We start from the raw sequence: 24963 nt of genomic DNA on the forward strand, positions 1-24963 counted from the left end.
AAAAATAAATTATTTAAATAGAGGTCTTCCGAAATTCGTAAAATCCACGTCCGCTTTTAGTTTTAAGTTTGCTCACCATTTTAGAAAAAAAATAAGTAGGTACGTCAAATTACATCAAACAGTAATGACGTCACACCTGTGAATTTCATACAAGCTAAGCTAGCGTTTTGACGTTTGATAAAAAGTCGCTGATTTGACTAGTTAGTCATCATCCCCATTGTTTACAGTAGTCGAACCTTGCAGGAAGGTTTCTGGCACTTGGCAGTAGCATTGCAACCACAGATATGGGCGTATACTGCATCATCGGTCCAGTTGCCAATATTAACCTAACATTTAGTTCCGAGTACGCTCCCTCTATCAGCTCCAAAATGGTGATAATGGTGACAAGTTGCTTCAAAAACAGGTCGGCAAAGGAATTCTACTGTTGTTGTGGGCACTATTGGCATGCCCACAACCCTAATACACTCTTGACGTCACACTTTCAAGGTCGGCGTTTAATTTAATTTGATATTCTTTAAAGTAAAAGATTCATCGAATTCGGTTTAGTAGTTGAGTCTAAATGTGACGAATAAACAAACATTTTATAAGTTTATTAATTTACTAGTGCTCGGCCCATGGCTTTGCCCGTGGAACTAGATAGGTACGAGTACACTACAAACTCTTGGTCAGGGCGTCATATATTTGGTAAACATCTCTGTAGGAATGCACTATACCTACCTATCGTATATCTCTCATGAGCGAGTTCATACTCCGACTATAGATTGTTTCAACGTATAGTTCCTATGGCGTTATTTGGCTCCCCTGTCTGTCCAAGTCATTGGCTATTTGCATAAGACGCAGATTTTGTTTATTTTCATTTGATTTTTATGAATGAATGAAATGAAAATAAACAAAATCTGCGTCCTCTCATGCCAATATGGTGCCATAACTTAGACAGGGAAGCCAACATAACGCCATAGGAACTATTCGTTGAAACGGTCTATCTATACCACTTGGCTGATTTTCGGGTGGCTGGACCTTTTCTGAGGGCCAGATCCGCACCTGCTAGCGTACCCATTTGTATTAGTAGAGGTCAGTGACTGCAAGGCTTGCCGGGCATTAGCTGGTATTGGAAAAGGTTACATAAAACAAAAGCAAAAATTACCCAAGTAAATATTTTATTTTCACAATTTACAAATATTAAATTATAATCTTTGGAATTTTATCATATTGTAATAAAATGAAAGTTCAATTTAAACCAATGAATTCTAATTAAAGCGACGAAATGGCTGTTTTAAATATATTAGGTAAATATATTTAAAATATAAATTAGGGATCCCTGCGAAGATCGTAATTAGCTACCCGTGCGAAGCAGGGGCGGGTCGTTAGTGTCAAATAAGTATGATGGGCTTTCATTTATAGATCGTTTCATTGAATAGTTCCTTTGGCGTTATGTTGGCTCCCCTGTCTGTCTAAGTCACGGGCACCATTATTTGCACGAGAAGACGCAGATTTTGTTTATTTTCATTTGATTTTCATTTCGTTCGTTCATGAAAATCAAATGAAAATAAACAAAATCTGCGTCTTCTATGGTCTTCTCCTGCCAATATGGTGCCAATGACTTAGACAGTCAGGGGAGCCAACATAACGCCATAGGAACTATTCGTTGAAACGATCTAGTAATGATCACCGAGTGAGTGAATTACCCGCTGCGGCAGATGACGACACTTGAGTAGCGCTAGAGGCGCTAAGTACACCGATTTACGAGTAGGTAATGTATACATGTATACGAATGAGAATTATTTTACGAATTAAGTCCAGTTGCATAACAGGCTGTTAAAGTAAGGTAAGAGTACGAGTACGTAACGAATCAATCCTAAGTTCATATTCGAATATTTCATGAGATTTTCATTATCAACTAGATGCTTGCGACTTCGTCCTCGTGGATTTAGGGTTTTTTTAAATCCCGTGGGAACTCAATGATTTTCCGGGATAAAATGTAGCCATGTCACTCTCCAGATCAATAACTATACGCATGAAAAAAATCACTTTGTTCTCTTGCAACTTGATTGAAGGACAAACCAAGAAACAAAAGCACTTTCGCATTAATAATTATATGAGTAGTGATTATTATTTTTAGATCAGATTGTATAAAACATGCATAAAAGTATACGAAATCTAGCCCATAAAAAAACTAAATTCTCTGAACTATGTAGACAGTAGACACAATAAAACTAAATACAGGAAGATCTACTTAAAACTAAATGTAACAGTTTAGTGAAACATTAACTATTCTAATATACATATAAATGTACTATTACAGATTATAGTAGAATAACATAAGTATATGTACTTATATGAAAGCGTGATAAATGGAATCATAACAAAATGATAACATTTCCATTAGATAAGACATAACAAAGTTTCTTATGATGATTGAATAGAATATTATTGTCCATTATTGATATGTGATTTTTCATATTATGCTTGAGTATTCGGTTTTAATTATTGCTAACGTTGGGGCTAATTCTGTTAACACAATCTCCATACAAAATTAAATTATCAAGGACAATCTAATGCTATCCTTTTTTGCAGAGAGCATTGTGAAAGGAATAGCAGTATATTTGGACATATCATTTTAGTTTAGAGATTGTGTACAAACAAATTAGCCGCAATCTTTAAATTGACAGGCGTAAGTAATTAATATAAATTTCACCTCACTAGCTCAAAAAGGACGCCTTTGCTGCCTAAAACCAGTGAACAAAAGTCGTTTTTGCTCACTGGTTTTTGACAGCAAAGGCGCCTTTTTTGAACAAGTTAGATGAAAAGTTGTATGTATCACACGATAGCAAAGTTTTTGTTTCTTGTGCCTTTGAATCCCTCTCTAGACTCAGAATTCTAACTTGAATCCTTCGCCCGCTCGGGTCAAACTAGCCACTCGCAACAAAAATGAACTTTGCTATCTTGTTGAACAAATAACTATTAAATATATTGATGGTCAATCAGAAGTGTTGTGTTAAAGTTAGATGCTAGGACCTCTGTTTCCCGTAATCTAAAGGGGCTTCCTAGCCTTGATCATGTCCTCGCTGATTTCGTACAACTTCGACTCTTCGTTCTTATCGAAGGGATATTTCGAGATGTACTCTTTACAGTCGCGGTAGAACTTTCCAGTATGTCCTTCGATGCTGTAATCCGTCGCCGTGAACACCACTGTTTCTGAACCCTGTAAAAAATTATATGCAATTAAAAAACCTAAAATTAAGGGAGAAGTGGCGAATGCTCGTGAGGCGTGTAACATCTGCCCCCCAAAACGTCACTTCATGATGACCACGACCGCTCTGCCAAGAGTGTTGCGACAAAGAAGAAGAAGTATTAAAAAACCAGTCAAGTGCCAGTCAGCCTCGCGCGCTTCAAAATTCACGGTTTTCGGATTTATTCCTTTACTTGTGCTATAAGAGCTACCTGCCAAATTTCATAATTCTAGGCCAACGGGAAGTAACTAATAGGTTTGCTTAACAGACACGGCAGACGGACAGACAGACAGACAATAAAGTGATCCTATAACGGTTCCGTTTTTCCGTGTGAGGAACGTAACCCTAATGTACGGAACTGTATAAAACATGGCACGCCGCTTGCGTAAAGCGTGGACGTATGCGTAAGCCTAAGAATGTATGATTGTATTATCAGCGTTATTATCAGTCAATCCTTTAATTATTCAATCAGTTTTTATAATTCATATTAATTGTTTGATAAAATCTATTATTGGTTTGAACAAAAGGATGAGTAGACATAATTATCGCCATATCTGATGAACTATAAAACAATCGTTTGTCTAAAATGTAATCAAAAATCTCTACTAAATTACCGAAATTACTAAACAACTTTATAAGCCTTTCGATACAGAAGGCTCATTTCGCAAAGACGTTTCAATAAATAGCGACTTTGTTACAACGAAATAAAGTGCAATTTAGCTCGTACAGCGCTGCAGGCTAACATTTACTAAGTGCTTCACGCATGTTGGGATAAAATATTATCTTTAACCTCAATATAATAATAATATATCCTGACGATAAAAGGAATAAACGGATAATATGCTCCTATCTACATATTCGTATTTAAAACGTTTACCGCTTTCAAATCAATACTCATAAACTTCTGTTATTGTAGTATATTGGCAACAGATCGACTGATGGTTAATGTGTTATGTTCAATGGTTGTACTTCTAAGGAACTATATACGCGTGCGACAAAATTGTCGTTGATTGCAATTTTCAGGTAATTTTAGGGTTCAAAAGGGGTTAGGGGTAAAAAAAAGAGTGGGACTCTCGTGGAGTGCCAAGGCATCAGCCAAAGATTAGGAGACATGGAAAAAAACTGCTCCAGCCCTAAGTTCCACAAAGGAATATAAGGACTCCATCATCATCATCATATACGCGTGCGACAAAATTGTCGTTGATAGCAATTTTCAGGTAATTTTATCTATGTCGAGCACACATAGTACATCGCTCCCGTAAATATAGATTTTTATAAAATTCGGATAGACTGTCGCATGTGTATACGCGCACTAATATGTTCATTGTCATTACCGGCTTGGTGGGAAAACATTGTGCTATATTTAGAGTGATAATCAGCCGGCGTTTTGTAACATCGACCTAGGCGAGTTAGAGTACTATGTTTTTCGAGTGTCTACGTGAATAGGCTGACGATGAAATGCCAGACTGAGTATGCCATATGAATACTTACTTGTTTCGCCGACCTCATGAACAATAACGCAACGGGCGCCATCAGTATGTAGTGGTACCATTTTACGAAGTACCTGCAACAAGTATTAAGTAGATATAGGTAAAGTTTTGCGGTTTTGTCTTCACTTCACGACAAAGAGACTTAAAAGGAATATGTCATCATCATAAAAGAATATGTAGTTTTAAATAATCAATCAATCAATTTATTTACTAACCGGACAACAAAAATCCATACAGTGTTAGTAATAATAAAAACTTAAAAACGTTGTTTTAGTGTTAGTACTTAAACACTAAGTAGTTAGTAACAATAAAAAAAAAAAAACTTAAAAACTATGTTAGTACTTAATTTAGAGCCTCGATAGCTCAACGGTTGAGGAGCGGACTGAATTCCGATAGGTCGGCGGTTCAAACCCCACCCGTTGCACTATTGTCGTACCCACTCCTGGCACAAGCTTTACGCTTAATTAGAGGGGAAAGGGGAGTATTAGTCATGATCAGCATGGCTAATATTCTTTTTTTTTTTTTTAATTACTAAGGGATTTAGTCCTCTGCATGAGTTTCCCCAGCAGAGGACCATCCATCTTATCACTAATCATGCGCAGGATGCATGATTAGTGATAAATAATACTTGCCCAATCTTATAGAATAGAATAGAATACCTACTGGGCTACCCGGTGTGAGGTCGCCACTCCAGCACCTTGGGACCCCAACGTCTATCTTTTTCGAACTATGTGCCACTTCAGCTTCACCACCCTCTGAGCTATGTCGGTTACCCTGGTTCTCCTACGAATCTCCTCTTTTTTCATTTGATTAGGTAAGTATCATTGCAAATAGTGACCGAAATGGAAGGGTCAAAATTTTAAAGTGAAGTTACTAGATCAAGTGGGGTTTTATATGAAAGGGCTGCATTTGCATATTCTAAAATAGATTTTTATTTACTTTTAAGTTTCTTATTTTTTGACTTATGATAAAAAATGAACAAAAACACCATGGTCGGGTTTTTACGTAAGACCACATGACATCATTGTCAAATATTACAGTAGGTATTTATTGGCAGAATATTTTCTTACCTGAACAGATTAGTGTAGCAAAATCCAGGGCAGCAAGCATTCACATCTATGCCAGAGCCTCTCAGCTTGTCTGCTAAGGCGCGGGTGAGGTACGCATTCATCAGTTTGGAGTTGCAATAGCCAGGGTTGCGGCGGAAGGCCTTGCCCTTCTTAGCCTGTTCTATCTCGGCTCTGAGTTGCAGATCATTGAAGTTGAGCTTGCCTTTTTCGTGAAGTGTTGACGAGACAAACACTATTCTGTAATTATTACGTTTTTAGTTTGTAGACTATCGCTTGGCAGCACACCTGCTGGCAAGTGATGATGCAGCCTAAGATGGAGTGCGCTTGCCTAGAAGATGCCTATACACTCTTGACTTGAAGGTAAAAGAAAAATGTTACAATGTGACTGATTCTGATGTAATTTTTGCATAGTTTAGAATTAAGATATTCTAAATTAACAGATTTAAATCTAGTGCTATCCTTTTCCACAGGAAGCGTTGTTAAAAGGGATACCAATACATTTAGACCTGTCATTTTAATTAACAGATTTTCTTACAACAGAATGAGCTAGATTACCTACATACTACAAAAGAGCACAGATCAAGTGATCGGTGTGGATATAGATACTTTTATCTCAGAAAATCAGAGTTTCCACCTATTTCCACTGGATTTTTAAGCCTTAATAAACACAGGTGAAGTTGTGTGCATTATGTATTACTGATCATCTAGTTCCTAATATAACAAACTAGCAGATCCACCTAGCTTAGTTTGGATGGAATGATATGTACTAAACTTAATAATATTAGTACAGGGTATGGCAATAAACCTTGTTAAGACTAAGAAACTATCGGACATATGTAAGCTGTAAGGTGTGCTAAGTCATATGGGACGCTGCTTGAGGTCTGCGGACTCAGGACATTTTCGGCTGACAAAAATATCCAGCCAGAATTCTAATAGACATCCAAGAGCTCAAGGACGGTCCAAGGTTACGTTGACTACTTAAGTTCAATAGTTTGCACAATTCAGTGTAAGTACATTTTATTATCCAGATACCTACAAATCTGGGCTGAAAAATTATTTCTGCCTTCATTCATGTGACATAATAAAGACTAGCCGATACCCGGGACTTCGTTCGCGTGGATGTAGGTTTTTAAAATTCCCGTGGGAACTCTTTGATTTTCCGGGATAAAAAGTAGCCTATGTACTAATCCAGGGTATAATCTATCTCCATTCTAAATTTCAGCCCAATCGGTCCAGTAGTTTTAGCGTGAAGGAGTAACAAACATACACACACACACATACAAACTTTCTCCTTTATAATATTAAGTGTGATTTTCACAATAATTTACCTGCTAGGTGTGGCCTTTTTCAGCAGATCAAGTAGTAAATCAGTCAAATACATATGGCCTAAATGGTTCACTCCAAGATGGATCTCGAACCCTTCCTTAGTCTTCTGGTCCAGGTTTAACGGCACCACCACACCAGCATTGTTGATCAGAACATCTATTTTGTAGAACCCAGCTTTGACTACTTCAACAAACTTCTCGATTGATTCAAATGATGCCAAATCTAATTGCATTGGGATCTAAAATATATAACTATGATTAGTTTATAACAAACTTTGTTTTTTTTTTTACTGAGTACTTGGAACAGTACTCAGTAAAAAAAAAAAAACAATGACACATTGTTTTTTTTTATTGCAACAACAGAAACTAACGAAGAAAAGGAAAAAACTCCAATTGTGAGTAGAGTCAGAGTGTAGTTGGCATTGAGTCTATGAATGTGCGAAGGCCTTTAAGAGGTTTGAATTGATTGCCGATGACCAGAATATTAAGTATAATTTTATAACATTCCAAAACCATTGTACCAATCCAATAGCATTTGAATTATTAAGTATGCATTGAATTGAATATAATACAAATATAGAATACTGTGATCGATGCCTTTGAATGTGCTACAAAGTAATATTATTTAACACCTCATACAAAGTTAGCAGTTTATTTTATCTACTTAAGTTGTAAATCAATGAAGGTCAAATCATTACCTACATATATCAAATGTGAGAGTATCCTACAATCATGCTTCAACAGAGCAATGGATCATGATTTTTTGCACAGATATAGTTAGAAAGCCTGGAGAGTGCCTGCTAATTTCATTTCAGAAAGTCAAAGAATTCCCACTGGATTTTTAAAACCGAAATTTAATTGGAAGATCTAGGTAGTTTATAGCTAGTTAAATAAAAATGTTATGCAACTACCTAATAAGCAGATTATTCTAGCAGCTAGTGTTTTTAGCTTTAGTTTAGTATTTCATGTTTTTACATTGTTTTGGTTCATTTCAAAGTAGGTAGGTATAGGCTAAATGTGAGCTTGCTAGGTTATGAGTTAATTGTGCTAGATAAGCAACGTTGACCCAAGATCTTAACTAGATGGGTGATCAACTTAGGAGGTCCGAATTTCGAGAACTACCTCACCTCAGACAGCACGTTAAGCCGTCGATCTCAATAATGACAATAAGTGAGTATTAAGAAAAATGAGGAATATTTTTTTCAATAAGTAATTGTAAACCTACCCCTGAGTGTTTTATTTCACGTTCCCTATTATATACACAAAATATTTACCAATTCACCGCTAGTAATCTGTTCTTTTCTTATTTGAGAGATGGCCTGTTTCGCCCTTTCAATATCTCGACAGGCGAAAATAACTCGCGCCTTCCTCTTCACAAGGGCTTTGGCAGTTTCCAGACCGATCCCACTGTTCGCTCCCGTTATGAGGAAAGTTTTACCTCTCAGGCAAGTATTGCTTGTGCACTTTGCCCAGTTCCTTGATCTCCATTTACGTATCAAACCCAGCACCACCACGGCTGAGATAGGCACAGCTGCGTAGATAACAGTGGCCGACACCATTTTAAAAGAAAAGATAAATTGATATTATTCAATACACCCGAAAATTCGTCTTACAAATACGCGTTCATGTCGTAACACAAGTAAGTGGGTTGAAAATAAAAATTACGTTTTTGCTTAAAATTGCGCTCTTCTCATACTACAAGAAGCTCACTCAAGGAAACAGATTAAATGTCAAAGTCAAACTAATGTCAAAGTCAAAGGTCAGTTATTTTCTCGCGAATTTCGTTCAGAAACGTAAATGGCGTAACGTAACGGTAACGGTACGACCAAAAAGGTACTTAAAGTGGAAGCGACGGGCCCGCCCGCGAAATTCAAATTTAATTTGTTTTTTCGCATTTTTTAAACTAATACGACAACGACGTTGGCTTATGGCATTTTCAATTGCGACAATGGCAGTATCATCGTCACAGGTTTATATAAAAATCGTCACTTGAAAGGGTCCAGTTTAAGAAATTAGCTCTAGTATCTAGAGTATTTTGGAGTGTTTTTTTTTTGTTAAAACTGACTGGAAAGCACTCTAAGGGGGTGCCGTGCGTACCTATGTCGGCGAGCGCCGGCACAGACGGGGTCCATACTTGTATAGTTACTAACTTGTTACAAATAACTACCTCAAGTAAGAGCCTCAATAGCTCAACCGGTAAAGGAGTGGACTGAAAACCGAAAGGTCGACGGTTCAAACCCCGCCCGTTGCACTATTGTCGTACCTACTCCTAGCACAAGCCTGACGCTTAGTTGAAGAGGAAAGGGGAATATTAGTCATTTAACATGGCTAATATTCTTTAAACAAAAAAAAATTAGAGATCCCCATGAAAATTGTAATAAGCTATCAGTGCAAAGCCAAGGCGGGTCGCTAGTTAGGTATAAAATTAAACGAACTAAATAATAGCTGCATCATTTATTTGAAATACGTACATCATAAGGACAACTAGATAAAAAAATCTATAATACCAGACTATGAAAAACAATTGATATGGTAACAATATGAATATAGGTATCAATGTATGAAATATCTTTTTACGAGGCATCTAACTATAGACGTTATAAATAATTAAAGTAGAGTTTAAAATATGTTTTAATGCATTTTACATAGGCAGGGCTAGCTAATGGAATGTTTAGAAAAGTTTTTTAATGCATTTTGGTCATATTATTTTCACCATTTAACATTCAATAAATTAAGGACCATACACAAATTATGTCCCTATTCTGGGGTGAAGAGGTTGGCGGAAAGGAGGGGGGAGGAAGGAAAAATATGACACATACCACCTACCTAACTACAGACAAAAAGATAGAAAAAGTGATTTTTGTGACTTAATTAATGGATGGTCCCTTAATATTAGACATAAATAAACACGTATTTGGCCTAATTCCACACTGTTTTTAATTTTTTATTTATTAAGTACATATAAGTATTTTGAAATATTGCATACCACTTAGTTACCTAAATGATAAGTTTATAGACCGTTTCAACGAATAGTTCATATGGCGTTATGTTGGCTCTCCTGTCATGGGCACCATATTGGCATGAGAAGACGCAGATTTTGATTATTTTCATTTCATTCATTCATGAAAAGGTGCCGATTACTTAGACAGACAGGGGAGCCAACATTACGCCATAGGAACTATTCGTTGAAACGATCTATACGTAGGTAAGTAGGTATGTACTTGACAGTTTTTTTTAATTTTAATAATAAAAATTCATATTTTGTGCCACTAAAGGTACTTTCATCAATATAATTCAAATAAATAAAGACAATATTTGATGTACTTTAATAACATGTTCAAAAATAAAGCTTCAATGTACAGTGTGTTACGCATTTTACAAAATTTATTTTCACACCATAAGTAGTCATAGCCATTAATGATAATGATTTTTTTCATAAAATGATTAGACGAGGCACTAAACACCCTTATGAATTACACAATAAATATGCTCCACCACTGCGTTAAGTGTAACCACATTGAATTTTAACTTTAAATTTTTAACTATTGGCATTTTGACTTTTTATTCAATTAAGGACTAAAAATACAAAAAATTCACAACATACAAATGGATCATGTAAATTGAACACCGCGATAACATGACAACAATAACAATAAATAGTGTGAAAAAGTACAATAACAAAAAAATTGTAAAAGACATTTGTCTATCTATTTAAATCAGATAAGTATCTATTTACATTGTAAATTTTTGCAAAATGGTTTTCATCTTCAAAAAAGCCGTTGACTCTTAGGCTGAGATCTAGGTATAGAGCGCACTTTGACTTTTCTCAGACTTAAGACACTGTTAAAACGAGACAGCGTTATACGGCTGGCATAAATCTGTCTCGTTTTAACTGAAACTTAAGTCTAAGCAAAGTGCGCTCTATAGATTTCAACCTTATTCTTGGTTAAATAGTTGTGTAAGAAATATAAGTCATAGTTATTTTAGTTCATCATGTAATTTTGACAGAAGACCTATCAGCTAACTCCGCAGCTACTAAATAAATGTTGTACTTTATTGATTAGGTAGGTATATCGGGTAGGTAGGTATATCTCAAATTAAATTATTATACTTAGTAAACCACAGAGCATATTCATAGTCATTATAATTAATCGATTGGCACTTTATGTGAGATGAGATGATTAATTTTGTGCCACATAAGACGTCTTTTATCAGTAATTTATATTAACTTACTTTAATATAATTTATGTAATACAAACTTTTACAAACACTGTATTTTCTCGCGAGCCCAAACTTACATTGAAAGGTTCAACTTTTTCCCCAGTCTTTTTTTTCGTGCACTAAAGGTTACACAAATATTTGTTAGGTACCGACTGTATTTATCTGTCAAAAGGGATTATTTTCATTTTTAAAACTTACCACATGAATGTTTTAAAATCAAACGTTGAAATATTAAGTAGGTAGCACTAATAAGCAATTTACGCTAGAACTCGATTTAGGGTAATTCCCTACTTCCGAGTGTTGCTAGTAGCTAGTCCAAGACAGAGCTCAGTAGTGAAAATTTTAATATTAAGTATATATTTTTTTAATATTTGAAGTGAAAAAAATAATTTGATACTATTTTATATTATGTCATAACTACAGAAGCTCTTCAAAGCTTCGTATAAAATTATATAATTTATTTAATGTTATATATTTAATAAGCACAATAATTATTATTTATTTATATATGAAATATAAATTCTTCAACATCCTCTGTGTTGCCCAGTTCTTTGTTTTAATTATAAATATAATATCATTATAATTAAACTATTGTCAAAAAGTGTAAAACTATTTAACTAATTTATTATATGCTTAGTTATCTTTTATAATAAACGTAAGTATAGCACATAAAATGTTAAATGCCATATACTTAGTTAATAAATAAAAAATCTATTGTTTACTCCAATGCCGATTTGCAATTGCAATATAATTAAGTTTATCTACTTAGGTACGGAAACCTTTAACATTCATGTTCTATTTACACATAAAAAAACTATTAAAGGCTATAACAAATTAAACAATTGTATAACTAAATTGAACTCTTTAATAACTAGTAGTCCTTTCTAAAAGGCGCCCTATATTTATTATATTCCCAAAAGCGATTAAAATACTAAGCAAGTCTTTGACGCGGAATGCGTATCTTTTACATTTTCTTTTTATAGGAATTATACGCCATAAAGAATGTCATGATACCCAAAGAGTCGATATTACAAATACATTATAATGTTTACAAAATGTATGTACCTAATAAATACAAAAGGAGCACAATCAACATTATAATTCACCTTCGAAAATCATTGCTTAGATCCAAGAATCCAATTCTCATAAGAATACAGCTTTGAGCGATTATACTCTCCTTAATATTTTTCTGCCTATGTACAATTTTACTGATGTTATGGATACCAGGGTCTAAATTATGAGATGTCTGTTGCAGAACTTGCTTCTACTAAAGTTGCCAATTTATGAATATTCCGAGGTAGTTTATCTATCTACGTAGGTAATCATAGTCTTGATTTTAAGCAATAGAGACCCACGACACATGTTTCTTGTAGGGAGTTCCCACTCGCCACTACTCTGCGCTTACTAGGTACACTAAAACATAAATAATCGAATTGGAAAAAAATATGAAAAAAGTTTAAGGCGAAAAAAAAAAGATGTGAGAAAAATACGGATTATTACATTAGTTCTGTATTCTGTCCGTAAATTGACAACTTTAGTAGGTATATCCGTGTTAACTCATAAACTACGTTGTGAATCTGCGTTTAGATGGATTCGAGTCAGTCGAGGAAATTTGAAAAAGTACCTAATTTTTGTATCGAGCGAGTTATGAAACAATACTTGTGACGTTATTATTTTAAGACCCAAAAACATAAACATAGGATAACTATATGTTGCTATTTTTTAACAAAAAAAATTCAAATTTCCCGCCACTGAGTCGCATCTGCTTTAAATAAATCATTTACAGGGTAAATATTATACCACCAACAGGAACCAAAGTTCTAAAAGCTCCATTCCTTTTTGGGTGTATAACACAGTCCTGAAGAAATTATTACATGGGTGTCGACAGTTGGTGTTTAGACCGGTCCACGCCAACGTCGACTGTAACAACCTGGCCATCCACCGGCGTACTGTCCGTCTCACTGTCCGGCATGATCACACACACAAACGACTTCCCACTAGTCGCGTCTCTCGGGTATATCGTCATTGGAATGAACCTATCACTCGTACCGTCCACATACGCCGCCAACCGCGAATAAACCTCCGGGAAATGCTTCTTCAACATCACTCCCCGACTTTCCAACTCTTTAAGGATATTCCTGAAACAGATCTCTCTAAACTTGTGCGCTGTAGCTGCATTCTTTTCTCCCGCGTTAGTCAATCTCGACGTGAGAATCAAAGTCTCCCTGTCTTCTGGTGTTCCCTTACTGTCCCTTCTACTTCTTTTACGATTCTGCTCCTGAATTGCCGCGGAAACTGATTTGCTGAGTCTCAGTTTGGCGCATCGGGATACCATTTGTCGTTCCCATTTCACTGCGCCTTTTGTTGGCACTTCACTGATGATGCAAACTGCTACGTATAAAATAACTCGAGTCTCTGGGTTGTATGATTTGCAGAGCTTTACGACTTCAGTGTACAATTCCGCTCCCATTTCGTTTGGCTGGAGCGAGTGCCATTTGACAAATTCAGGCTCGCTCAGGTACTGGTAGCCATGGGTGGTGAACTTTTCGGCTGCTTCTGGGCTAGTGAAGAAAATTTTTACGACTCCTCTCCCTTGGGCTAGATATCCTTTATGAGCGATCGTACTTATTTGGTGCAGGGAATCAGAGTCTTCTTTGGCTGCTGAAATGATTTGTCTACATAGCGTACTCGCCCTAGAATGCAGGCAAACTTTCCTATGTTTCTCCCAGTGAGCTCGCCTGCATTCTTTGGAGCAGTATGTAGTTGTGCAGTTGTGGCAAGTTTTGTAGTGTCTTTTGGCGTCCGCGAGGGGGGCGCGGGAGGAGCATTTGGGGTATTTGCATTTGACGAAAGCTTCGTCCGTGCTGTTCTCGGTCTGTAAGGAGGTGAGGGAAGTTTTGGAGTCGTGGTGGGTGAGGTGCTGTTCGGGGCGGAAGGCCGCGGGGTCGAGGCTGGTGCGGCGGTCGAGGGACGCGCTGGGGTGGGCGAAGGGCTCACTCCTCCTGCGAGAGTGCTCACCCTGCGCCGACTTCGAGCGCCTCGACTCTTGCATCGTAGCAGGATTATCAACTGTATCCTTCCCTGTAACACACAACAATTTAGTACCATACACGAATCATTCAACATGCTTCACTAATAACAATTTTAAGACTCAGGACCATTAATCTAGTAATATAATAGTAGCTAATCAAAAATGAACGTAAATTAAATCAAGATGCTACACGACATTACAAGCATGCTCCGGGAACTGTACATTCTAATCTAACTGGGACATGCAAATCTTAAAGTAGTGACATAGAAATACAATTTTTTGCGCCAATTTATTTTGAATATGAAAAAATTTTGAATACTTATACCTATTTATACGTATGTAGGTATGAGGTAAAAATTGGGAGGACAAAAAATTTACAAAAACATATTTAAAAAAAAACTTATTCAGAACAAATATGAATGGAATGAAAATATTTAGAGTAGATAGTAGTTATACCTGAAAACTTACGTACACTCGAACGAAGAATTTGCATGTTTGTATCCTACGAACCAACGCGAACGTATCCAGGAATGGTCAAGCGTAAGCCGAATAGTTATATTATGCGGGATAAATGCGTGTTAGGCTAAGGCTTGAGTGAGGCGCGATCTGCGGGGCTTACAGCGTGCATTCAGATCAGCAAGAGACCTTGTGGACGCGTTTATAACTCCGGGAGTCAGGAGACTTGACGTGTGTGAGAACATACAGGGTGTAACCAGAACGCTAGCAAAAACTTCGCTATACCTTAACACAAGCCAATGCAAAAAACCATTTGGATTGCAGTTTTGGTTATTTAGTATTTTTCAAACCTGCATTGTATAGCGTGCAAAACTCAAAAAAAACGCGGCATTGACTTCGAGTAGATTATTTACGGAACGTTCGTTGATCTCTAGCGTCAGTCAGATGTTTTATTTGCAATATATTGTGAACTTTTAAAAAATACATGATTTTTTGAATTCTTTTTCGTATTTTTTTATGGTATCTTATTAGTGATCATCAGTACTATCACCTGTCTTCGTTTTTGCGTTCTAGTTACACCCTGTATGCCTGTATGATTTCAAAATCACGAACGCTGCACGCCCTGCTCCGCCTGAGACTTGAATAGGGCACTCAAGCCTTACACGTAGGGTGGACAAATATAGAAAAAATTGGAACGGTTTGGACTTACATATCGTTCCTACCTGCTCGATCGTGGTCGGGGCTTGGGTCGGTGAAGGAGCTCGGTCCTTCGCTGGGCGTGCTGATGAAGCGGGAGGCGGGGGATATGCTGCTGTGACCGCTGCTGGCTAGCTGCTCATACCGAGGACTCTGGCAAGCAAAGTTTTAGGTGCCTTGTGTACATTTACAGAACGCACTCCCCTTACTACACCTTAGTACGAAAGTTGTCATGATGACATTGCTACAATCACAATAATTAAGGAACTAAGCAAAACAGTGTAATTGTACAAAATAAAATTTTACAGTAGGAACAAAAAAGAACAAAAGCATAAAAAAACATTCTGACAGTCATACTAGTTTTTAAAAACTTTATTATTTCTCAAACTGTAGTTTTTTTCAAAAAACTGTCTAAGGGTGATGGTACTTTGACTTTGGTCAGATTTAAAGACAGGGTTAGAACGAGATAGATTTATATCTCTACATAAATTTGTCTCGTTTTGATCCTGACTTACGTCTGTGCAAATACAAAGTGTATGTAAATATTTTTTTTTTCGGCACTTGATTTTCATGTTCAAGCGGTACCTTAAATATATTTCCAAATTTAAATAAGCGTCTAAGTAGCAGAAGCAGGTTTCTATCTGTATCTGCAAGTTGTCTGGTATCTTATATTTACTAGCATCTTATATTTTAAATGGCACACAGACAGACAGACTGGACCACACTACTTCATAAGGTTCCTAAGAACCAAAGCTAAGTTAATAACGAATAGTACCTTGCCACCTAACAAGAAGTACGGGCTCGCAGACTTTCTGGGGCTAGGTTGAGGAGTGGGTATCCTCGTTGGCTGCGACGGCAGACCCAGAAGGGAGTCCAGAACGTCTTCCAAGGTCGTTGACCCGGGGGACGGCCTGGTTATTCCCAGATTTAAGGGAGAATGACGGTGGGAGTCTTGCCAGTCTGAAAAATATGAGTATTTGTTATTATTTTGTTTACTGAGCCAATTTAGAAACTGTTTAATTTTTATTTAGCAAGAAAAAACTTGGGTTTTAATTAAATACGTTTCAGAACTTTAATCATACTGACTGATATATATTAACTGCTATTAATTATGTAAAGATAAAATCATGTAAATTGTATTTTAATTAAGTTTTGCTTTAGTTCAACCAGAGAGTTGGGTTTACTGTTCAATGCTCAAAAGGGCTAGAACCCAGAGCCGTCAAGCCAGTTGGAAAAAAGTTTACTGTTTATAATTCGATTATTTTAATTTTAGAAGGCATTAGGAAATGAAGACAAGAGAATAGGTAATTATAAAAATATTATAGAAATCTTAGTAAGCGTTTAGTAGATAGTGGTGCATAAAAACAAGACAAAGTGATTCCAAAAGATAATATTCACTTACCATAAACAATGATGCTATTTTTCCATATTTTATCGAACTCTTGAATAAATATAAAAAATAACTACGATTATAATCAATTACTTAGGTATACCTAAATTATACTAATTTTAAACACTAGCAATAAAAACACGGCACAAAACCAAAAATAAAACAAAAAGAAAATTAAATAAAACTGAATATATTTAATAATAATCATTATAAGTAATGTTTAACTTATAAAGTACATACAATCATAATGTAAAAGTTCAATGAAGACATACAATGCTATAAAACTGAAAATAAAATTGAATAACTATATTTTATCTATAATTCATTTTCTAAAAAAACAATATACCGGGACTGAGAGATTCTCTAACATTTCATAATATCTATAACTACCTACGTATTAAATTACATATTTATTATTTAGTAACCAAGGTTTGATGAAAGTGTAGAGAGCTACAGCACTAAAGTGATACCTAATTTTACCTAAATTACAGTAATAAACAGCTGCCCGATTGCGTTAGAATGACAGTTACAACGTCACGATCGCAATCACCTCTGATTGGTCGATGCTCGCTTATTATTGGCTATACGATGCATTGTTGTAAAAAGAATAGCATTTTAGCCAATAACAACGATTGCGATTGTAATAATGATTGATGCAGGTTTTACGCAATCGACCTACAAAGTTAACGTTAACTTTCAAGTTATATTAAGGATTTTGTTTTTCATTTATTCTCTTCGAGACAGGCAAAGATCTTTAACCAAACTTCAAACGCGTATAAATTCTTGTATTTTGGATTATAGAGTTTAAATGAGACAGATTTATGTGAGAGACATGAATCTGTCTCGTTTTAACTGTGTCTTGAGTCTAAGCAAAACACGCTCATCTCAGGCACCGCAGTCAGCTCATCTAGTATGGAGATGTCAATCACGATAGGTATTATGATTATCATTTTCATAGGTGACAAATTTACGCAAACGCTCATGTTACTTTAGCTGAAAATCATACAAAATACTACTTTTTACTTGACTCAAAACACGACGTTTGGCTTTAATCGGTTGGAGTTTTAAAGTGTATCCGGCTCATTATTTTTACGTTATTAACGAACGCACAGATTACCTACAGCACAGATAAACATGTCATAGACAAACATATTTTACCAAAGCTTAGACTATTTTGTCGTTGATTAAAAAAAAATCGGGGCGGATTTCGGGCTGTTTCGGCGGTGCGAACTCGTACGCGAAACGTTAAATTCTAACCTAATCAGAACCTGTATAATTTACTTAGGGACTCGCAGACGGCAGACCCAACATAAATTACGAGGTGATTTAAGTAGAAGGAACTTGAGTTTTGAGACTTTAGTCTGTGTCTGTGTCACTTCTCACCACCACATAATATTGTTATCATGGTTCTGATAAATGTCGCCTTGTATTTATATATTTTCATATAATATAATATGATATATTTAGGCATTTAAATATATTTTTAATAAAATGTTTTGTGACATCTATAGACTAAAAAATAAACGGCAGTGTCTATTTATCGGTGCGCTCCGACGAATACCTCAGTCTATATCGCGGTGCGCAGGAGTGCACCATTCAATAGCGCTTCGCTTGTAGACTGTTATTCATGAGTGCGTTGTCTCTCATGCTGAGATCTATATACAAAGGTTATTTACTTCAGCTTCAGTTAAAAGGTCAGTTAAAGGTCAGATGCCAAGCGAATGCCAGTGATATAACGCTGTCTCGTTTGAACAGTGTCTTGAGCCTGAGCTAAGTCAAAGTGCGCTCAATAGATCCCAATCTAAATCTAACTCACAGGTCTAACTAACTGATTCATTATGTGAATCATTCGTTAGCGGGGGTTCAAGTGTAACAAGCTTTTTCGCTCTTTTCCCTACGTATATCGCATTTTTTTTTTTCACTCGCAAATCGTTCGGTGGCCCTGTTTCCATCCAAGCAGACCGGATCAGGAGATGTGTTCAGTGAACCAATCAGATTTTTAAAAGATGACGTGATAATTTTTCGTGATTTATACGGAGGTCGTCGGCTCGCTTCGCTCAACACCGCGTCGTTTCATTTAGGACCTTCTTTACGTTTCTGGCTTCGCGCTTTACTAAAACACTCTATGGGTAGGGCAGACAAGACTGCGTGGAGTCGGGGTGAACTGATTTCGTTTTGACCTTCTAATTAATGAGGTACGGCGGCTAAATTAATAATAGATTGAAATAATATTCGTCTAAGCGCACCGATGAATAGACACAATCGAAATGAAAAGAGCCGAAAGTTTAAATTAGGGCTTAAGTAGGTAGGTAACAGAAATATTAATTAGCACCTAAGTATATAAAATATAGCAATGTGATAATTTTATTTACAAAACTAAAAATTATTCACTAGCATTAAAACTAATTAATATAGATTTGCATTAAAAACACACAAACAAAAATAATTTACTCTGTACATCGTATAAAAACTAGAAAAACTGGTTTTCATTTCGGATTCTCTCGCAAATTACAGTTATGGCAATAACTCCGTTAAAAAAAAATCTTATCTATTGACTATTTTTATACCGTGTAATTTGTGCAAGCATTTGTCGAAAAATTTAAATGCGTTCGGAAATCTATTTTGTAAAAAAGTTTTAATAAAAAAAAATAGAATTAAACTGATTTCGTTTTAATTACAAAAGTCGTGAAGCATATAAATTATAACTTTTGGCGGATTTAATGATTTCAATAAAATGTTTAAAAAAATACAAAAAACTATTTGTACTGGCAACAACAAAATGTGTATAGTGAAAAGCCACAAAAGGTCTTAAGCGACTACAAGCCAGTGCTCTGTCCTCTATAGCTAAAAATGCTTATACAAAAACATCCAGTGTCCAAAGTGCATTGAAGCTATCAAAATACGTATATAATGGTCCTGAGTCTTACACAGTCTATAAAGCTCTATTAAACAACCACAGAATTCTGAATAAGGTAATAGAAATGGAATTCGCTGTTCTTTTATACAGGGACAGATGTCGCCGAATATATTTTCTAGCTACTCACACTAGCTATTCCAAAACACATATCTCTAGCATCCAGAGCAATGTAAATTGAACTGTAATACTATGTAAATACGTCTGTTTTTACAATAACGCTCTAATGTCAGATTCCTCACTAGTCATCTGCGCAAGCTCACTTATTTACCATTTCAATACCCATTCAAAATTCTGTGTATACAACATTTGATCAAACGAAATCTTTTCGGAAACATCACGATCCCATTGCACAGATAACTAAATACAGAGAACAGCACAGAAAAAAAATTAACGCACAGAGTATTAACATAACATAAAAGTTAGGACACTGCAGGTTTGGATATCGAGGCTAAATGCACAAGTTCTGTTTGGAAGTAAACAATTCAGGTACTATACGAAGAATAAGTTACTCATTCAAAAGCGCGTACGGTGCTTCGAGTGTGAGTTTTTGTGTGGACAAAACTTTTTCGCAAAAGCTGCAATTAACGATTAATTCATAATAGGCTTCTAATTTATAAAATAGCCATAGTTGGCCATATCAAACATTTTTGGTCCTTTTTGGTCCGAGCATGTTTTTCAAAGACCGAGCATGTTTTTCAAAGACGTCAAATATTCCTACAACTAAGCAAGAAACTGCTAACAGTTGGCACAACAACAGCTCAAAGGGAGCTGACTATTCAGATTTCAGTTTTAAATTATCGTCAACCGCCATAAGTATCTACATATAACATTCCTTTAAATATACTGTAATTTAATGTTTGCTCTCTTATACTCAACAGACTTCAAAAAGGGAGATTTCGATGATCATTTTAGTCAAAACTGGAATATTTTATTTAAATGCACACTAAGTAGTGTGGACCTAGAGAGCTAGACACTGTTCATTGTCTAGCTCTCTTAACACGGAACTGGTTAGTTTCGATTGTTGTCAATGGATGATTTTGTGGCTTGTGAGCCAGTCAAAAGTGTGATATTATCATAACGTAGCTGTTGAATGCTGTAGTAAAGATATATTTTTTAACCTAACTGAATTATTTCGGTTCATGCAAAAACTCACACTCATAGCACGTATTGGACTGGTAGCTCTCCAGCGGTATGCTATACATTGCTCGTTGGTCGGGGAATGTCGCGGCGGATGGCTATCGAAACCTGCAATGTACGGTGTGGCGTGGTCACGCTCGCTCACCGGGCGCCGCGCGGTGGTCGAGGCGCAACGATGAGGGCGGGCGCGGGTGCGGCGGCGGGAGAGCTTCTGACACCACCAGCGGCGTTTGTGGCGACTCTAGGGGTTTTGTACCTGGAAAACATTAATTTCAGATTTTTATTTATAAACTCAGAATTTTTTCATCTGAAAAATTTTTGGAGACCCCACTTTTTTGGATGTTACATTAGTCAGGACATTTTTTTTCGTACAAAATGTAGCCTGTGTCACCTGGACCATAAAAACGAATTGATTGACACCTCATTCATCAAAATCGGCCGCTGTGGTGGAACACAGAATCTGGTGGAATGTGGTTGATACCAAAATGAATTGTAATTTCTATTTTAACCTTTCAGCAATTTAAGCATTTAAGCAAATAAATAAATAGATGATTTGATCTGATACAAACAAACATACATTTACATACATACAAATATAAACTGCTAAAATCATAACCCTTTTGGCTTTGCCGTAGTCGGGTAAATAAAGCAGGGCTTACCAACAAACGAACTTTCGAGCCAGTACAGCTTCTGACTGGAGCGCGGCGAGGGCTGCCTGTCAATGTCACCGTTGGCCGGCTCTAAGCCCGACACGTAGTGGACGATCGCTGACGTCACTTCTTTTATCGACGTCTGGATCTCCTCCGACGCTTTCGCTGATGCACTTTGTTGGAGAAGGGATGAGGCTAACCTAAAAAAAGTTAGGCATGGATTAGATGTTGGACATCTGAAGAATTAGTTGGTTTAATTCTATCTTCCCCTTTTTCAAGCCATCGCACGTCTAGTGTAGAACCAACACCTTCGGATTGTTGAGCATCTGAGGAGTTGTACTACCCAATAATTGTGCCTTCCCTTTTTGCGCGGCACTGCACTTCTGTTGTAAAACCTTGGTTCTCACTAAATTTTTATATGGAGTTATTCAAACTAAATGGTGAATACCTACGGGACTGAAATTCGTTATACTCTTATTTTGGGACCACATAAGGCTTGCCTATACTGCCATATCAGTAGTGGAAAGAAATACTAAGAATGCCTCAAAAACCTATCCTCAAATCCTCAAAAAACATTGCGAGGAATTTACGTTGACAAAATCGTCAGTTCTCATCGACAGCATGATCTCCCTCAAATTTTACTAGTTGCACTCAATGTAACAAATTTACATGCCCAAAGACCGTTGTCTTTGGAGACAATTTGATCACTAGCCTCTCCAATGACAATACTGGGAACAAGGTGTACCTCTCGTGTGGAGTTCTCGGTGTAGAGTTCAGTCGCTCCTGACTCCTCCAGCCGAGGTAGGGCTGCCGCGCGCTGAACGACGACCGCGCGGATGGCGAACACAGGGGGCTCGTGCCTCGGATACTACTCCGGGTCGACGAGCAAGGGGATGTCTGGGAACAAAAACACATTTCAGACAAATAACCAAGAATCCACACCCTGTTTGCAACCACTGCTGGACATAGGCCTTCCCAAAAGCGCCACCACTTACGATCCTCCGCCTTCCTCATCCACCCACTTCCCGCTATCTTCTTAAGATCGTCATTCCAAACATTCATTCATTTCAGCAGTCATTTTCATACTCAGGGACTTTTAAAACCAGGCACAATCTTGCTCGAGAATCTTTTGACCCCAATTTCCCAAATTTCGATCTTCAAACCTGGCTAAAACACTGCCACTTCAGCATGCTAGCCTTGAAAGCTACGTTGTATGATTTTTTTGGGACTATACATGTCGCGGAGTTAGTCTTAGCTGCTGACTAACTTGTTGTCTGTTTGGAGACAGTTGATGGTAACTGCACATTAAGACTTAACCGTCTTCCATTCCTCAATATACTGGTAAAATGCCCAGTCACAATGTTGAAAATGTTCATCTTCACAAGTGCGATAAATGTTACTTCCTTGATCCGTGGTGAAGCTAGTAGTTTGTGAAGATAATTGAGCCTGCCGAATGCTAAGTTTAGAGTTGAATCTCGACCATCGCTTAGTGTAAAAATGTACAATTTGATTACACTAGGGACTAAGGTAAAGGTGAGATTGGTATTACAGATCACTTACTTGATTGGAATTAAGCCGGCTAGTGGACCATCTACCGAAGCTAGTAGTATGCGGGGACAGCTGGGGCGGGGGAGGCTGCGCGTTGGCGCCGAGGCTGCCGAGCGAAGTAGTTTTAGAGTTGAGACCCGTCCAGCGGCCTGCCGACGCGGACGCGTCAGACAACCGCTTGCGGAGGAGGAAGCCCTCTCGAGGGGCTGGGGCATTCTTGTACCTGGAAATGACAAGAAACTATCAACCATCTCATCATCATCATGATCATTGCCGGCCCATTACTGAGCACAGGTCTCGTCTCAGAATGAGAAGGGTTTACGCCGTAGTCTGCCACGCTGTCCCAGTGCGGATTGGCAGACTGCACACACTTTGAGAACATTATGGTGAACTTTCTGGCGTGCAGGTTTCCTCACGATGTTTAACTTCAACGTTAAAGCAAGTGATGTTTAATTGCTTAAAACGCACGTGACTCCAAAAGGGGGATCGAACCCCCGACCTCCGAAAAAGAAGACCGATATCCTAACTACTAGGCTATCACCACTTCATGAGCATCCATCCAACCATCTACAAAATTTGATGTAATTAGTCGTAGGCAAACGCTTTTGGCGTAGGTGAATGTCACGCATTATGTTAAAGGTGCAGTAGCTGAACTGATGTTATTCTCTTCTGGGGATCGTAAGGTATCAACATATCACATCTTATCTACCAGACGTACTTTTTCAACTCTGTGTTGTAAATCCTAACTTCTGACCTGAGGCTGCTTTGGGGGCGGAATAATATAATACGTGCGTAGTATTTTTTGGTGTTGGTACAAATTCTTTGTCTCTGAATGTATACTGTTCTGTAAGTACATTACAAATTGAGACTGTAGACGTGACAAATTAGATATGTGATTTAGGAGTCCAAGAAATTGAGGGAATAGTGAATTTTGAATCCAGCCGCAAGTCTATGAACAACTGGACTGAATCTGAATGAACTGTAGGGAATAAAAACTGAGGTACATTGGAACAGAAACGTGTTTATTTGAGCTGTGCTCATTCAATACAAACAACTAACAAGCTATGTTCTCGGTTGCCGGAAAAAGTAGATTATAATGGCAGACTGTATTCGCAACTTTGTTTCAATAGAGACTACGTTTCAAAAATTTATTATTTAAAGCAGCAACAGGCAGCAACATTTACAAAATTTTCGAGAAGTGAAAAAAAAAATTGCTATGCAATACGAACGGGGAGAACATCCATACTTAATATTTTAAATGCGAAAGTGTGACTTTCTGTCTGTCTGCTACCTTTTCACGGCCCAACAGTTGAACTGATTCTGACGAAATTTGGTACAGGCTTAGGTTAGGCTGCTTTTTATCCAGGAAAATCAAGGAGTTACCACGGGATTCCTAAAAATTCATCCGTTATTAACCGATTTGTATGAAATTTGGTACCGAGGTAGCTTGCGTCCTGTAATTGACATAGGCATTTTATCCCGGAAAATCAAACAGTTCCCACAATATCTTTAAAATACTAAATCCACGCGGACGAAGTCGCGGGCATCCTCTAGTTCTACATATTTAATTGGATAGATAGTTCCATCTTTAACTTTCATAGATAAAATATGAGGTTTAACAAAGAAGATATGCCATATGAGCAAGGTAGACCGTAGACAGCAGACAAAAGGCAACAATGGAGTGGGTTATCTTGATATCGGCTCTATATGACAGAACCAAGGCTTTATCAACTGACACAGATATTAAAAATAGCTTGAGATGTTTAGAATGGTCACATTGCATAGATACCATTCCTATTTTG

The 24963-nt window shown here is 37.1% G+C and overlaps 2 protein-coding genes across 5 annotated transcripts in view; both read right to left on the reverse strand.

Annotated features, from left to right (window-relative positions):
• Positions 1-1146: 1146 nt before the first annotated feature.
• LOC123881311 (retinol dehydrogenase 14-like) lies at positions 1147-8855 on the reverse strand. Its single transcript, XM_045930025.1, has 5 exons — positions 8390-8855; positions 7119-7354; positions 5791-6027; positions 4722-4794; positions 1147-3202 (listed from the first exon to the last, which is right to left on the reverse strand). The coding sequence occupies exons 1-5, from the start codon at positions 8672-8674 to the stop codon at positions 3032-3034; spliced, it is 1002 nt and encodes a 333-aa protein (XP_045785981.1). The 5' UTR covers positions 8675-8855; the 3' UTR covers positions 1147-3031.
• Positions 8856-12932: 4077 nt separating this feature from the next.
• Positions 12933-24963, reverse strand: part of LOC123881295 (proline-rich protein 36) — a 110461-nt gene continuing 98430 nt past the window's right edge. For 2 of the 4 annotated variants that reach the window (XM_045929993.1, XM_045929995.1), the window contains exons 5-12: positions 23174-23384; positions 22359-22510; positions 21623-21813; positions 21109-21219; positions 16922-16960; positions 16295-16479; positions 15546-15672; positions 12933-14417 (exon numbers count right to left, since the gene is read on the reverse strand). In XM_045929993.1, coding sequence (XP_045785949.1) covers positions 13207-14417; positions 15546-15672; positions 16295-16479; positions 16922-16960; positions 21109-21219; positions 21623-21813; positions 22359-22510; positions 23174-23384 — 2227 coding nt within the window. In that variant the 3' untranslated portion in view covers positions 12933-13206. The remainder of the gene's footprint in view (positions 14418-15545; positions 15673-16294; positions 16480-16921; positions 16961-21108; positions 21220-21622; positions 21814-22358; positions 22511-23173; positions 23385-24963) is intronic. The other 2 variants (XM_045929994.1, XM_045929997.1) reach the window with 2 other exon arrangements.

The sequence above is a fragment of the Maniola jurtina genome, chromosome 4, assembly GCF_905333055.1.
Source record: "Maniola jurtina chromosome 4, ilManJurt1.1, whole genome shotgun sequence".
NCBI lineage: Eukaryota > Metazoa > Arthropoda > Insecta > Lepidoptera > Nymphalidae > Maniola > Maniola jurtina.